The sequence below is a fragment of the Vidua chalybeata genome, chromosome 3 (genome assembly GCF_026979565.1).
Source record: "Vidua chalybeata isolate OUT-0048 chromosome 3, bVidCha1 merged haplotype, whole genome shotgun sequence".
NCBI lineage: Eukaryota > Metazoa > Chordata > Aves > Passeriformes > Viduidae > Vidua > Vidua chalybeata.
In genome coordinates, this window is record NC_071532.1 from 16,607,574 (window position 1) to 16,625,364 (window position 17,791).

Here is a 17,791-nt window from a genome sequence, read left to right on the forward strand (position 1 = left end):
AGTAAAACCAAACACAGCAGCACCTCCAAGCTGTGCAATCCCAAGCAACAACTTCGAGAAAAAAAGCACTGGAACACAGAATAGAACACGTGAATCTGTGAGGGACTGTCTAAGCTTACCTCAATTTAAGGAAAGTCCTCAGACAAGGAGGTTAAAGGCGGAAATTGCCTCTTAAGGCTGTGAAATAATTTTGCAGTTAAGTCATTACAGCAACAAAGGGGCTTGAAGGATTGCAGGTACCTGAAAATCACATGGTTCACAGACCATTCTTTATTTAGTTCCCCATGACCAAAAGAAATGAAAAACTCTTTTTAACTCAGGGTCCTAATTAGGATGATAATTGGAAAAAATCCCAAACCATCACACTTGACAATAAGAACCTATGTGTTTACACCCAGACTCTTTTGTAGCATATTGTCAGGAGAAAACTAAGTAAAGTCAACAAAGTACTCTACCTCACCTAGCTGGGGTCTGAACTTGATTCCAAGTTTTGAAGGAGTCCAAGCCTTTTGAGGGAACTCGGCCAGCAATTTAGGCAAAGATTTCTTCAAAGGAAAAAGGCTTGATTTTTCCCCCTTTTTCTTTGTCCTCCTCTTTTCTTTTTAAATAAAAGAAACAGCTCCAATTTGTGAGCAGTTTTGAAAGGAAGGGAGAAAACACCATTACAAATAGCAAGCAAAGCTTTCAGTTTATGAATCTACTAATTCATCCATGAAATATCCAGGTTGCCTTCATCATCATTTCCAAAACACCATATTATATAAGGTAACAATGGAATACTAGGCTGGTCTGTTTCCCATATTTTTAGTTGGCTCAGCTGGAAAGTGAATACAGGCTATTGCCCCAGGATGAGTGAATTATTTAACTCAAATGCAATTTTGCACAAAATTACTTTCACAACTGGAAAAAAAAAAAGCCAAAAAAACCCCAAAAACACCCCAAAAAAAAAAAACCATGGCTAGTCAGACTCGTTGTTAAACATAAGAAACTGAGTTTCCCCTTCCCCCGCCTCCACAGCTAAACTGGAATAATTCACAAAGTTTAGTTCACAGTGTTGCTGTTAAATCAGGGAGGTATAAATCTTGACATCAAAACACCAAGCTTTTCTGCGCTAGAGAGGAAATTGCCCCTACACAAAGTGTCAAGTACAAAACTTAGGCATTGTATCTCAGCCAGTTCTGCACTGGCCTGGTTGAAATCTCTGCTCAGGAGTAAAATTTATGCCGAAATAGATGCAAGAAAAAATCCCCAAATTGTAGACCGATAATTTAGAAGAGGTCTGTTGCTTGTGGAAATGGTTTTGATCTTCAGATCATAAACTCCTGGAGGCACAGATCTTCTTTAATTACATGACTACAAAGCACCATGTGTTTCCATTATGCTATTTAAATAATAGATTTAATTTGAATTTACATTTGTTGATGTAAACATTACTGACTGTAACATTACCCTGCAATCTGATGCAGAAAGTCACTGAAGTATTAGAAAAAAATTCCTTCCCAAAAAGATTACAAAGGAAAGAATCCCCAACTGTGCTATTTAAAAATATGAATAGAAATTAGCTAAATGGAACAGAATCAATTTTAGTGGAACAGAAATTTTAGGATGATAACACAAACAGCACTAACATCTCAAGTAATTCTAATTTTTAATTCTGCTCCACAGTTACCTGTTGTGTTTATGGGACCAAATGAATTCAGATGTTTTCAGCAACCAAAATTCCACTGATTATTAAAAGGAAAGAAAGTAGCATGGGAAGGATCACTCATTTATCTTGCAACACTGCTTTAACCAAAGTGCAACTGGGGCACTCTGCTAATGAATTTAACTATCAGGATGCTAATCAGTTCTGGTTTTTACCAAAATTAATTTAACTTCTGTTTTTCCATAAATAGTCCCTGTTGTTTAAAACTTTGGGGCTGCTTCTGTACATCAAGGGGGGCTCAAATGGAACAGGATGTGCTGGCTCCAGAGACAATTCAGTGAAGAACAGCTCAGAGGGAAGCATTTGAACACAGTAATATAGGGTAAGCTTTTCCCTTGCACTATTAATAGAAAAAACCCAAAACAAAAACACCCGACCCAAAAAACCAGAGCTCACTATTGCTGTATAAAAAGGATTTTAGTTTTGTATAAATGACCTGCAAGCACTTCTAAGAGATGTTACAATTGTCTGTTTGAGAGAACCTAGGCCAAAAAATGAAAAACATTTATGTACCATAAAGGTGGTACTGGTCAATTTATGCCATGATGCTATAAAAAATTACTTATGAATTGTTGAACTTGAAGATTATATCTGATCATAATATTAACATTAATTATACCAACAACTAAGTCTAAAATTTGCCAAAACAGAGGCAGTTGAAAGTGGGAGCAGACAGTAAGATGGAGAAAAAGTAATAATATTCTGTAAAGATTGTACTGGCTTTCAGTTCTGAACACGTAACTCACAAGATAACTGAGCAAACAAGAAAATTGCGTGAAAAGTTTTGAACAAGCAAAGGTTTTTGTTCACTGTGTGCATCCACAATATATATTTTTCAGAAGATCCAGAAATCTTCATAACTTTTCCAGAAAATATTCCCTCCACATGTACTGTTGGAATACCTAAAATTACATTAAACATAAGAAAAGCATAAAATGGTAAGGGGAAAAGAATACAAAACAGCACTCTAAGAATATTTTTCATATTTTGTCTTTGAAGTTTTTATCTTTTTCTATGTTACTTGATTTTTTTTTTTTTTTGACTGGTAGTATGTGAGCCCTCTAACCCATTCTTTCTTTTTCTTTTGTCCTTACACTAACCTGCAGAAGGAATGAGTGGAAATATAAGGCCTTCTGTCTGATCTAAAAACTCAAACAGGAAAAAAAAATCTTGAATGTAAGTAAAAAGACAATGGGCAGACAAAAACCAAATAAGTATTTAAGTGCTACGTTTGAAAAAAGACCCCTTATTAGATCCAGATCACCATAAACAGTCCCAGCAGTGGGGGAACACTCAACACTGCAGATGAAGGATGAACAGGAATTCACATAATCTTGGGGTTTTGATCACATCTTTAACAAATGCATGTACTTATGGCAAGGTACTCTGGAATGCAAAAAAATTAATTTAACAAATATGAGCAAAGCATAATATTGACAACTTTCTTAATACTTTGCACGTTGCAAGAACAGTCACTATAACTTGTTTTGCTCTTCATGTTGCTCACTTCTCCATCCTCAAATCTCAGCTGTGCAACAAGAGGGTAAAACTCTTCATAACAACCTGATTTTCTTCACCCACTTGCAGTTTTGAAATCATGTTTGGGAAAAATGCAGTGGATCTGTCAAAAATTCATGAGGGTACAGGCCTCCCACTTCAACTTACAGCAGCTACCTAAATGATTTTAACAGGAACTGACCATTTCCAATATGTAACAGGTAAATCTCTCTTTCTGGAGAGTGGGGGAAAAATAGCTAAAGTTTCTAGAAAAACTATTTTTGTAAACATACATGTTCCATTAGATGTATGTTTAAAAACTGGATGACCAAGCCATAGACACTATTTTTAAAATATCAGGTCAGACATTATTAGGACTTTAAGGAATTACCACAATATATTTACTATAAAAGCAATTGTTCTAAGACCTAGTAGCTGTATGTTTACTGCAATACTTAGGTGACCTCAGAGGAGTCAATACAACTACTTTTTCAGTCAGAGGGTGAGGAGCCTTTACTTTTGATGGAGTCCTTGAAGAACTGGGCTTCCATTAAAAAATAATGGAGCCCTTCTTCATTTAAACTGATACATGCAGGTACTGGTTCTGGTGCAGTAGGTGTGTTATCAGCTCCTGGATCAGTTACAGGAGTAACTATCAACATTCAGTCTCATAGATTATAACATCATTATTTATGTTCATATTATAGAACAAAACAAAAAACAGTATTTTGAAATCTTTGAATATTTCAATTTAGTGTGTGTAGTGAAATTTTTACATTTCTGTTAATATGGAGGAGTAATGCTGTTTTGATCCTTGCCACAGACTATTGATTTTACACATATTTACATGAAAACTACTGTGTGAGCTTTTCATGTTGCAGTACTTTTCTTAGTAAGAATAAAAAACACTTTGTTTCTTTTGATACAGTTTAAAAACAGTTCTGTAAATACAGAAGCAGCTAGTGACTTAACATCCTTTTTTCCCCTTTCTCTGCCTTGGTATGGAACACAGTATTTCAGTAGCAGTGAATTCCAAAAAGCACTTTTCCTCAAAGGAACTTTATGTCATAACATTTAGATCAATATTGAGATAATATTTAGATAATTTCATTGTCCACTACCATTAAGTTCATCATCATCTGCTTCTTTCTTTGTCAACAAGAGCATCTTTTAGGTTAGGACAAACATGGCTTTGTTCACCTTTGCCTAAGGCAATACAGATTTGGAAGCACAAGCCTTCAAGAACTAACTTCCACAGAACATGTAACTATCCCAAATACACATCAGGGCTAACCTAGTAATTGCTTCTAAGATTCTCCTACAACAGACAAGCATTTACCAGTCATAATCTTTCTCTGAGATTGACCACATAGAACACACTAACACAGAGAAAGGAAAATATGTCCAAGAAGTAGTAGTCAAAGCCCTTCTCCTTACTAGATGTGCCATAGGACTTCTAACACTTCAGTAGAATACAGGAATTTTTTCAAAAAGGTTTTGCCTGAAAGAATCTCAAATATTGTCAGTTGCACTGTACTCATTTTATCTGAGTCAAGCAGACCTTACTGTCACTTGGATCTTCTCTTCTAGGAAACCTGGAATTTCAAACACAATTGTTGGATAACTGACCATCAATCCATTTTAGAACAACAAACTCAATGAAGTACTCAGCTTTAATATATTTTTTCCATGTCAATCACAACTGCAAAGAGGTGTAATGACTCTTGCCTCATTGTGATTGTTGTGGTGTCCTTTTATGTTCAGAGACAGTGCCACATATAGAAATGATGGATTTAATTTCCAAGTTGTATTATAATTATCTACTCCTTACAAAATGAGCAAAGAACTATGCCTTGGTCAGAGAGTTCAACAAGGTGCTATCACAAATAATTAATTGCCTGCTATGATTACCCTTTCTGACATGAAGCTTGGACTTTAAGTCCTATTCTAATTCAGTGGCTTCTACTTTTGTTATTCATTACCAATTCCTCTGCACCCAGCAATGTCAAGAGGTCAACAATTAAATTAATTCAGAATAGACCATGAACGTAAGAGTGACCCTATATTATATCTTCATTTTTTCCCTTTGATCATCCCTTTATTTGACTGCATTTCAGTAAATTATCCATGTAGTTTTTATTTTGACAGCTCTCTTTACAGCAGTAAAACAAAATGTGTGCATTGCAAATGGCAAAGATTCAAATTTCAGCTATGTTTATCCAAAATAGCACTGAACTGCTTCTGTACTTATGCTATACTGCCTACAGCCTTACGGAAGGGGAGACAGATGGGATGAATTTAGCAGGGAAACAGCTGTGGCTTGAAGAAGAGACAAGCAAAAGTTTTGCTATCAGGCTTCATTATATATCAAGGTACCAGTAAAATGTGTATCCGTAAGGCAGCCAAAAAAGTGTTTTTCATTTGACTAGTGATAATTACCTTTTCTCAACAGCTGACAATGTTCTAAGCACCATTAAATAGGTGTAATAATTAAGCAATAAGATAAGACAAGCAGTGCCTTGCTGGGGATTATTGCTCGCCTTGGGTGTGTTGCGAGGCACAAGGCTGAAGGGTGAGTGACTTCAGCCACCCGAGAAATGTAATAATCCCTCAGAAATGCACTGCCTGGAGTGTCTTCTTGCTATTAAAAATGGAAATTTAAAAAGGACAAAATGCTAGACACATTTCCTGTGGATTTCATTGACATAGGTTAACATTACAGGAAGTCGATGCAGAAACTCCATTTCTGCCCAGCCTATGAAAGTCCTTTACCAAGGACACATATGTCTCTGCTCAGCTTGTTTGTGCATTTTATTCATAAAACTTATTTGAGAAGCACAAGTATTTGCATCATCTAACAGATGCGTGACAAGGCACAAAAGATTGTAACAGCCTTCACAATGGTAAAAGTTAAAGTGTTCTTAAGTCATGCATTCCCAAACATTTATTCTGTGCACTTGTCTATGTTTGGTATCAATTTACAGACAATTTTTTTTTTAGTTCTGAAATTGTATGTATCTATATATATGCATATATATATATATATATATATATATAAAAGGTCAGCCACTCAAATGATCAAAGCATTAGGGAAAAAAGCCAAACAAACGCCTTTCTTAACTACATGCAAGTCACATAGCTAAAACTAAGGCTATATCTCTGGTAGTGTAGGAAGTGCTAGTGCAGCACTCAAAGAAATTACACCTCTTTACATAACCTGAGAAAGTTTACTGTCATTTCAGCCATGCCACTGAGACAACATTTTGAAACTGGAGACCTGAAACTATTTAGCAACGTTGACTCAAATAAAATCAGAATTCTAATGACCATTCAGGATCAGGTCCCAAGTAATGAGATATGTTTGGGACAAGGATACACTTCCATTTGTATAACTGAAGGCAGAATCTGGGTCTCTGAGGTTAAAAAGAACATAAAAAATGTTAAAAATGTCATTTCCCCTTTCTTCCGCTCCGTATATGACTTCAGAGTTGACAAAAAACAAGTTAAACAAATACAGAATAATCTTATTATCCTTTTCCACTTCTTTCATATTTTCCATCATCACTACTTTATTCCAGAACCAACTTGAGAGCCCTGCTGAGAAGCACACACAACGCCGTCTGGAGTACCCTAGAAATACAGATGCTAAGTAGGTCATATCATACTGTCCTTCCTTTTAGACACTTCCATAATCTCTATTTCACTAAAACTTTTTCTATTAGCAGTTGAGGGATAACACATTTGAGACCACATTTCTAGAAACTAGTCCCATGGCTGTTACTATTTGATTACTACCAATTAGCATTATCACAAGGCTTAATAAACACAGTTATTTTTTAGCATTTAATTTATTGTAGGATGGCAATTTTTTTAGAGTGCACTCAGAAACTGATAATGAATGTGACTGGAGCTCTGGAAGTTTAAGTCAGAAGAGGCAAAATAAAGTTCTATCTGTGTTTCATCTGACAAAAACACTGGAAAAAAAATTGGTCCCTGGTCTCATAATGTATAAACTAAGCACTTAGTGAAAGATGGACACATCAAGGCTAAACAGATTTAAGAACCAAAGGCTAAAGAGATTTAAGAACAGGTTAGATTTATATATGAAAATGAGAGTATCCACAGTTAGATCAACTTTCAGAGGAACACTATTGGATGCTGCAGAAGCAATTAAAACACTGAAGTTATTGGGAAAAAGCAGTCTTCCAACAACCCTGCAAAACTCCATCATTATGATATGAAAACATAAATTATCATTATTTTGTGTCTCCTTCTCCTACAATAACCTTGAAAGTAGGCAGGTGAATAGATTTTGTTACAAAGCTGGTAAATTTTCATGACACACTTGCAAAGCTCTTTAAATGTTACTCATCTGTCTTCATTTTCAGTTCTTCACTATATGGGAACGGAGGGTTTTAAATAGCCTTTGTCTGAAATTCTCAGAATCATACACAGCGATCAAAACTAGAAAGAAATCTGCTACTGCTTAAAGTAATTTGCCACATGGGTTAATAGTTAAATTTTACTGTAATTGTGAGTTCACTGAAGGCTTAATAGGAAAACACCAATTACAGTCAAATATCCCAGCTAGGTATTTGCTGCTGAACTACCGTATAGTGGTAGTCTCACAGTGGCTATTTGAAAAGGGTTTGGGTACATTGTTTTGTTTGGTTGTTTTTTTATTATTTTTCTGACACATCACAAGGATGTCACAAAAATACAGTATAGAAAATGAACTTTAAAAATGCATATGGAAAACAATACGGAAGAAAGTACAACGGTCAGGGACTTCAATTTAATTTTTCAGATAGTAAAAAAAAATCAAAACTTATTAAAGATTGTTAAATATTTTAGGAGGAACGTGGTTAGTTAGGGCTGTCTTCCAGAGTTTATACTACATTGAAAAGGCTATTACCTTCTTGGAAAGGTAGAAATCTTTATTTTGTAATTCTGGGTACATTTGAGCAGGTAACTTAACTAAACTCAAGCTAACTTGAATGAACAAGACAGGTATGCTTTTTGGTGCTTTCTCTTGCCATTAAACAGCTATGTTTCTAGAATCATAGCAGTTGTGCTCAAGACAGCAAAGGAGCACACTGACCCAGCTTGCTCACTTTTTATTTCACATCTCTGGGGAAAGTGGTGAGGAAGACTGCTCCATAACTACCACCTTGGACCAGAGCTGTTACTACCAGGCACTGAAGGCAAAGTGTTTCAAAGAAGATATGCTGGTGGTGAAGGGATAAATTGGTGGAATAACACAATCATGTATCACTACCAGAAGCAACCCCTATCCAAAATTAAAACTTTTGCAGGTATGTAGCAAATGTAGGAGAATAAAACGGGGTTCCCCTGGAAAACAATGGGTGCATTTCTGACCAGTTATGTACATCTTTTTCTGTGTCAGTTATCATCTGCACAGGGACAAGAAATTCTAGATCTTGCTGAATTAAGGAGAGTCTGGGCTGAGCTGTCAAAGACATCACCTTTATCCACCTCCATTTTAGAGGAATCAAGAACGCTTCATTAATGCTAAATTAACATTTAAATTTGAAAACCAACAACTGTGCTGACAACAGAAAGTAACAAGAACAGCCTGGAACCTTATGTTGTGCTGTTTTATATCACACATATTTCAGGGCTTTTTACATTCCTAGTAGACAAGAACACAAGCTTACTATTAGTGAGCTGTAGGCTTTGACTCAGTTCATGATGGCATGAATATGAACTCTCCCTCTTTATGTTTTGGAGAAGGCAGAATACATAAAGTAGTAGGGTAGAAGATACTCTCAGAAGTGGACAATTACCAGACTCTTGCAGAGGGGGTGTAAGTCAGAGAGCTGGTAGCTGTTCAGCACAGGAACAAGCATACCTGGCTATTTCCCCACCTAGCTTTTCTTTGAGACATGGACCAATACAACTTTCAATATCATCTTCCAGTTCCTCAAGCATTAAAATTGTGGTGGCCAGCAGTCTTGATGTGCAAAGTGAACAGAGACACTGTGACTTCCCCTCTACACCTTCCTCATATTGACTGTATTGTTTTGCAATTAAATCAAGTGCAGCATTAACTAATCCTTAAAGAAGGTAATTCAGATAATTATCAGCCCATTAACATGACCTCAAATGCAAATAAAGGCTGCAACAAATTCAGAAACAAAAGCAATATATAAGGACATGGAGAGGTAATTGGAACATGAGAAACTGAAATGTAAGCTAGATGAAGCAGTTTTGGTCACATGAACCCTAAACTCTTTGAAAGTTCATTTTTTGATAAAGGAAATGCAATAAATCTTACCAACATTAACTTTAGCAAAACATAAAATATCACACCCATCAGGAATTGTTAACTAAGTTGTTGACAACTAACTGACTGAAACAAAGAGCACAGCCAACAGGAACAATTGAAAGCGAAGAATTCTCAGAGAATTTCTTCACATTTAAACAGATTTTTGAATATTTTGAATTATGACTCAGCACAAAAAAAGGAGGAGTGGGCTGATAAATTTAAGAGATGTTAACAGCTTCGAGAAAGTCTGGGATACTGCACAGAAAGAAATAGATGACTCAGAAGATTGAAACAGCAGACATGGGATGAAAGTCTTACACTATATACTCAATGATTTCTCAGTTCATAGTAAAAGTCTCTGGTGAAAACTTGAATTTACTTGGGAGAAAGAGGTCCTGGATGCATTTCTTAGTGCAGCTGTCAAAAAGGCAAACATGACTGTAGGACTCATTAGTCAAGGAATTTCTAGTAAATATATCAATTTTATATATACAAATATATTTAAATGTCCTCATGCAAGACCCAAGACAGTTTTGACTGCCCATATTTAAAAAAGATCAACTATCAGAACACCAAGGTGATGAAGAGCTTATTGCAAAAAGAAGAACAAGGAGGAAGGCTTTACTTATAAGCAGAGGTAGGACTGAATAGACACATCCATTGTCTACAATTATTTGCACTACCAGTGCAGATTCTTTTGAAGAACTACTTGTCCCAGGTTTGGCTCAAAGACAAATAGGTACAAATGAAACAGAGATTAATTCAGACCAAAATTAAGAAGGATCCCAATGAAAAGATCAGTGGAATAAGTTGTCCAAACTGGAATGGCAAGGCCTACAGAGGAGCTCAATACATTCCCAAAGAAATATATGTGTGTATAAACTAAATATATAGGTACATATAATTTAAATACACACACTTGGAAACAGATTAACACGGTACTCTGTGACCTAGAATACATCTTACAGAATATTATGTTCCCTAAATATCTCTCTGGAAATCGGGTAGGTTATTCCCCTCTGCTTCTCATTTGCTTCTTAAAGCTTGGAACTTATTGGCACACAATTTTACAGCATTTTATGAAAATCTTGTATTTCACTCTTTGTATACATCAATTTTTCTAACAACTAAGGAAATTTTTGCTTTGTATGTCTACTGTTTAGGTAGTTGGGGAATAAATCTTTAAAAACAGTGTTTGGGGTCTTATAAACTTATGTAATTTATTAACTATTTTGAATGGGAATATTATACATATAAAAGCATAAATAATAGATGTATTTATACCACACTATATATAGACACCTATTTAAACTGAGAAATGGAAAAAATAATTAAAAAGATATATAGTAAATAGACAAATGGTGAACAACAGAGGAATAGAGAGGGAGAGATTCTGAACATCCAATTTCTATTCCAGAGAATTTGAACTGTGAGCAAACACCCCAGTATTAAACAAAAGCCAAATACACATTCAGACTCTGGTAGGATTTGCAACTTATATATGTGTGTAAGTGTATACACACTAGCCACTAATTATTTCCTAATAGCAGGTCTCTGTACTATACATTCCTCAATCTAAAATATGACTCTATTAAATAGTAATAAAATAATTGAGTAATAGTGACTACCCCAAGGTCTGGACAGAGCTGAGAGTTTCATCTGTCTGCACCGCAGTACTGACACACAGTGACCACAAAGCTTTTTACAAACTCCTTGCATGAAGGGCTGCACAAACAATTATGTATCTCCAATTGCTACAGCCTTCCTGTTACAGCAAAACCACGCCAAAGAGATGTGGGCATGAGTAATGATGCTCAGGAAAAAGTGCAGCACACTGCTCTTTAGACATTGAGACAATGTGAGTATCTCTATATCTTTAATATCAAAGGTTCTATGGACACTACCTATGTTAATCTCTATTTTCAATTTAAAAATTAATGCACTTTAAACTAAAAAGCCACAATATAGTGCATTTTTAATCTATGATTGCGTTGCTAAACAGATGATTGATCAGATGATTGAACAGATCCTAATAAAATATAGGAACAATTGATCTCATTGTCACTTTAAAAAATATACTAATCTATCTGTAGAATAAGGAAGATAATGTATTTAACTGAGAATGAACTGGACTGGAAGAAAATAAAGGTCTTTCAGATAATGATGACCTAAATTTGTCCATCCGTCATTGTTTCTTGTAAACACACATACACACAAAAAAGTACTTCAGTTTTAAGGAGGAAATGTAAAATGTCAAATGCAACTTGATTGTTCCAGTTATCAAGAATTAATTTCAATTAGTAGTTCTAATGAAGATTTGCTAAGAAATCCAAAATTTCTATTCAGCAGTGTAATAGTGACAGCAAACTAGCTATTGTGATGTTACATAGCAGATATTTGAAAATGCTGGTGGTATTCTCTCTAGATATGTCTCAATTCCCACCAATATGTGCTCTCTTAAGCATACATGATCTTGCATACACTACCACTTAGTAATAAAAAAAAAAAAAAAAAAAAAGGTGGAAAATAGCCTTTAAAATCCTTGTCAAACTGAGTATCACATTTTCACTTGAGTGCTCCGTTTAAAGATCCATTTTAGCTACCCTTCCAGATAAGCTTATCCATAAGAATCATACATTTGTCATAGGTAGAAAACAAATATAATTTGTCACATGTTGTGCTATACAGACATTTCTGCACAGTTGCTGCACCACACTAGAATGTCTGAAGGGGAAGACACCCCAGGTAGTTGGCTGCAGACACGTCTCAGCAACATGGCACGTAGCTCCAATTTGACACATAGAGTCTTTATAAATCCAATGTCTATGAAGTCAAACAAATCTCCTTCTTATTTATAGTAACAGGCGAGAGCAGATCTCTGCCGTCTTGTTACACAGATGGTTGTAACATTTTTATAGTTAACTTACAACCACTGATGCCTAAGGAATAGACACACATCTGCCCCAAACTGCCAGTCCTGTAGGCTCTTCTTTTTAACTTTAGCTAGCAAAAATACAGTCGAAATACGTCTAACAGTGTCACCTTCAAAAAGCTACCACAACAAAAAGCCCCACACAGATTTGCATTAAATGTATCATTACTGTTAATGTCATAAAGATTGGACATTGATCACACACATTACAGCAAAAATTAAAATTAGTAATATGAACCGTAACTACAAGATCTTAGAGAAAATTCATAGCCCCAAATTCCATATGCTGAACTTTAGAAAAATGTTTGGAAAGAAACTCATGAGAAGATTCTAAATTTATGTTTTATTAAAAAGATTTTAAAAGAGCCTTATATTTCCTATAAACTACAGTCCAAATGCTTTTTTTTTTTTTTCTTTAACTGCTTGATAAAAAGTAAAGGCATGTCTGGTTTATCTTGAAAAGAAGGAAAGAAATTGCCTAGGATTTTCTTCTCCTGCTTGAAGGTCTTCAATAGGAAACATACAAGGAAAAGAGCCAAGCTATATTTCATTAAATGCCTCCCATTTTAGACACTGGCTGACTACAGAAGCAATCCTCTAAATAGCTGTGTTACAATCAAATGCTTGTTTTACGAGAAGAGCAGATGCATAAAAGTAAAGCCACAATTGAACCTTGTAACTATAAGAGTTGTCAATTAAGTTCAGTGAAAGCTTAAACACCCTGATGAAATCCTGACCCATGGCAGCTTGGGCAAATAATACTTATTCATATATATGTTCAAACAATAATAGATCTAGGCAGGTTCTTGTCTTTTTCTTCTTACTTTTCAAGTTGGAAGAGAAAAGAGCTTGTGAGAAAGTGGATCTACATTTACAGAACTGGTCTAAGTACAGAGGTGAAAATGCACACCTGTGAATTCAGTTTGAAAACAGATTAAAGAAAGAATGAACCAACTTTATACATACAGTTCCCCAAGTCATTTGGCTTTGACTTTTCCTTCATCTGGGATCTATTCAAATTATGTAGAGTGGAGCACCAAAAAAAAACTCCCAGAGGATAGAAACCTTTAAGTTTTACTTCATATTCTTTTTATTCTTGGCTAGTTTCTACCTTTACAGCTGCCTTATAAGAAATTCTGCACTTTCTGCTGTCTGCTAATTTCTACTATGAACACAAATCTACAGAATGGGAATTTGAAGAATTTAATAAGACAGTTTGCTTTGAGGTTGAAAATTTATAAAAATGGATTCTGCTACATAACAGACAAGAATTTCTGCAAGATTCATTCATATCCATGAAGATACACATGATGACCAACTCCACTTGGACTCTTAACATGTCACCTCAGTCCTGCAAATTGTACATCTTTCAATTCAAGTTTGCCTCAGCAGCATGCAACAACTGTATCATTTAGGATGAACATCTACTTCTTTTAATGCTATATTTCACTGAGTAAAAACACATTGAAAGGGCTGGATATTTCCATTACACTGAAAAGGCTGATTCCATACCCTTTTTAATGACTGGAACTTAAAGTAATCTCCTTCTTAGAAATTTGCTTATTTAATTTTGGACTATATTCATTTGCAGCACAAATTCACACAGAGGTAGGAAGGGCACTAAAACACTTTTCCTGTTCACTTTCAGGAGTGCAAGTATTATGACTGCCAAAACATTTTTGCTCCAAAAGAAATTCTGACTGATCATTTAGGTATTGTTTCTTCCACAAAACAGTTATATCAGGTCCTGTCATGCTGTCCCTGGATAAAACAAGTATGGACAGTGATATCTTCTCAAGCAAATATCACAATACCTCATTTTTAAAATGCAAATGTTAGGTTCTAAGTTTAGCCAAAATCATTTTAATACAAGAAATTTTCTGAAGATCCAGAATAATAGCAGCTAGAAAATTAGGTCAGAATGCAGTTTGTGGGACTGTGCTGCAAAAGGACCACTGCTATTTGTAGCTGCATACAAAGGAGAAACAAATGTGTTAAGAAGTAACCATCACCAGTATTTTGCTGAGATTATTAGTATCTAAGTGATGGATGAAAATCTGAGGCAAAATACATTATTATTATTTGTTGTTCTGCTTTTACTAAATAGTATAGTCAGATTTCTATTTTCAAAATCAGAAGAGAAAAATTACTATTTTTATTTAGTGGAAATCCTTCAACATAAATATACAGAACTGGGAGATTTATTTGTTGGGGTAGTTATTCCTTCTGCTTTTATTCAGATTTGTAAACTTCATGACCAATTTACAGCATTTGGGAATTAATCCTGAAAATCTACTACAGTTTTCACATGGAAATTAAAATTAGATTACACTGATTTTTTAAAGCAGTTTAGAGTATCAGTCTTGTCAATTATTAGTTGGATTTTAAATTACTAGAGTGCAAGATGACAATTAAAAACATGTTAAAAGAGCCATCTCTTAAAATGCTGGTAAAGTATATTGTTCATGTTTAGAACACCTGATAATCTCTGCCATATTTACATATTCTAAAATATTAAATAAGACAAATGCTATTACTGCCCTGCTTTCTCTGTTGTCTGCAAAACAACAGCAGAAGGTAAGGCATTGCCTGCAGCATGACCACTCTGCTTTCAAATCACTTTTGTGTTCTGGATTAATGCTTTCAGTCTTTTCTAGTGTATAATCATTGCTGCTGCAGCAGAGAATGAGCAACATTTTGCAGTACATCTATCTTATTTATAAAAATAGATAGAGGAAAGGTTACCCTAAAAACTTGCAAAGCACTTTTAAATTCTACTAGATACTCATAATTCTACAGAAGAAAATCTAAGATAAAAAAGAAGGGAAATTTTTTTTTCTCCTGAGAGTAAACTTGAATCCTCAGTCCTGCATATGTAAGAATCCACTACAACTAAAGAAATCAAAAGGGAGGTGAGATAAACAAAAAGACTGTGTGGTCACACAGATTAGGGATGCAGTTGCAGTGTTTTGAATTTCTTTGTTCTCTGAGCTATAAATGATGATGACAATCCAAGGTTACAGAAGAACAGGATGAGGTACAGACAGAAATCTGAAAGGGAAGAGGAAAGAAGTGGTTCTGGATGACAGAAATGAACACGTGAAGTGCTTGCGAGAAAGAAGATTATAAACAGAGAATAAAGAGATGGCAGTAAAAAAAAAAATTAAAAATCAATACTTTAAAGAAATGAGCATACAGGACTGGCTGCTTTAATACTTGCAAGCTCTGCTCCTCTCAGGTGGTCAATGATGAAAAAAAGCAAACAGATTTTTTCCCAGTAAGGGCTGTCTAGTCCAAATAAAGTTAAACTGTATTTTGCCTTTGACTACTGACAAGAGGTAGCTTGGATGACTGGATTTGCAGAGTTGCCTCTCAGCCTCCTCTTTACTTCAATCCTCTACCTCCACAAGCATGTCAGAACTCCCTCCAGTGCCTGTTACACTTAATGTGGAGTGGAAAACAGAAGAAGAAAGCATAGCTGAACTTTCTGGAACCAAAAGGAAAAAGACTCCACAGTGATCCTTGAGGAAGCCTAATCCATATCACAGCACAAGCCATTATCAGTCTAGATACTCTGGCCAGAACAGTCAATTGACATTGGTGAAAATATTTCACACTAGTCTTGCTGCAGCTGTTCCCACCTCATCCTGAGGAAGTCACTGCTTCTCTGCAAGGCTAGTGGTGCCTAGAAATGGTCAGTCTTTCTCTGGTACTATGATTTTCAGTTAGATTTGTTTCTTTATACAAGTTAAATGATGGTAAACCCCAAAAATACAACTATTACGTGGCATAATGGAACATACATCTGTACTCTACATTCACATCACTGAATAACCTCCTCCCTCCTTCCTCCCCAGCTTCCCCCTCCCCCCCGCCTTTTTTTTTTTTTTTTTTTTTGAAATTGTAAGACTATTCATACAAGTTAGAGCAGAGAACAGCCGAAGCAGCCCACACACATATGTACTAGGTTTAAATTCTTTGGAAGACTATGTTGTTCAAGCTTTCCTTTATTTATCCAAAATGGCACAAGCAAAAGATGTTAAAAAAAATAACTTGACAGGAGGGGGAAGGAGTGGTCATTTCACAAGGAAAGAATATTACTTTCACACAACCTCGTGTCATTTTTATGTTTACACAACACGACTGGTACAGTTGAGCATACCACATACTGACAGATTAACAGGACCTCCTACCTTGACTTCATTCTCTCATGTATTCTCCCATGCTGGATACACTGTTGGTCCAATTCATCATTCCGTTTCTGCATTTTCTCCAATCTGCCATGAAGATACTCTTTTTCCTGACTAAGCTGGTTGACTTCAGATCTACAGAAGTAAAACAAAGCGATGATGGATGTTGTCAGATTTCATCCTGCAGTGTGCCATCAATACGTGGCTTCAGCATTTATAACATTTCATACATTTATATGTAAGCATAAACAAGCTATTACTAGAACTTACAGAAACAAAATGCTGTTTCAGACAAAAGAAGATGATACTGGTGGGTATCTTCTAAATATGCCACTGGCAATCACTCAATTACAGGTTGGCTATGCTAATTTCAGTCTAATTTAAACAGGCATGCCATTTGGCATTATGCATTGATATTAAATAAGAGCAATACATGTAAATTCATACTTGTTAAGCAAGAATTAGGCTAACATTTTGGAAACACATTTCAACTTCTTTATTAGCAAAAGCTAACATTTAGTTTAAAAAACCAGCTACTAAAACCTTGTTCAACCTTGACTCCGCTTTACGGGTTGAACTCTCAACAGTTCACGGGTTGAACTTTCAATAGTGCTACTGTTTTAGAAACTTTAGTACCCTCCTATGTCTAAAATAACATTGCACAGATTAAAAAAATCCATCAACAACAAAACCCTCATAAACCCCTCCCCCACAAAAAATACACCCAACCAAAAACCCAAAGCCTCACTAAGAGGAAAATTAACTAAACTTTCAAAAACAAGGGAGAAATCATACAGGCACACACTAATCTACATAAAATTCAGCACAGCCTTTAAGAATATTAGTCACTTCTAAGCAATTCTTATTCTTCACGGGTGAGGAGAGACACCAGATCCATGAATGACCTGGGACTGCTACTTGCTACATCTCTAACCATCAGCCCATGGAGAAACAGGCATGAGCTGTTTCTTAATATCAGGAAAAGACCTCAAATTAAATAGTGATAAAATATACATTATGCACTTGTACAATTTTAACTCTTTGGAAAAGGTTAATGAGAACGTGTCAGAATCTGCTATACCATCAGAAAGTACGAATCAAAAGTAAGTAAATTTGATTTATGGCATCTGCCACTCCATATCTCAAGGTTAAAAAGCTTCAGATATATCTTTAAATCA

At 35.4% G+C, this 17,791-nt stretch overlaps 1 protein-coding gene across 3 annotated transcripts in view; it reads right to left on the minus strand.

Annotated features, from left to right (window-relative positions):
- Window positions 1-17,791, minus strand: part of SDCCAG8 (SHH signaling and ciliogenesis regulator SDCCAG8) — a 104,045-nt gene that overhangs the window by 21,222 nt on the left and 65,032 nt on the right. For all 3 annotated transcript variants that reach the window (XM_053937279.1, XM_053937277.1, XM_053937276.1), the window contains exon 16: window positions 16,617-16,748. In XM_053937279.1, coding sequence (XP_053793254.1) covers window positions 16,617-16,748 — 132 coding nt within the window. The remainder of the gene's footprint in view (window positions 1-16,616; window positions 16,749-17,791) is intronic.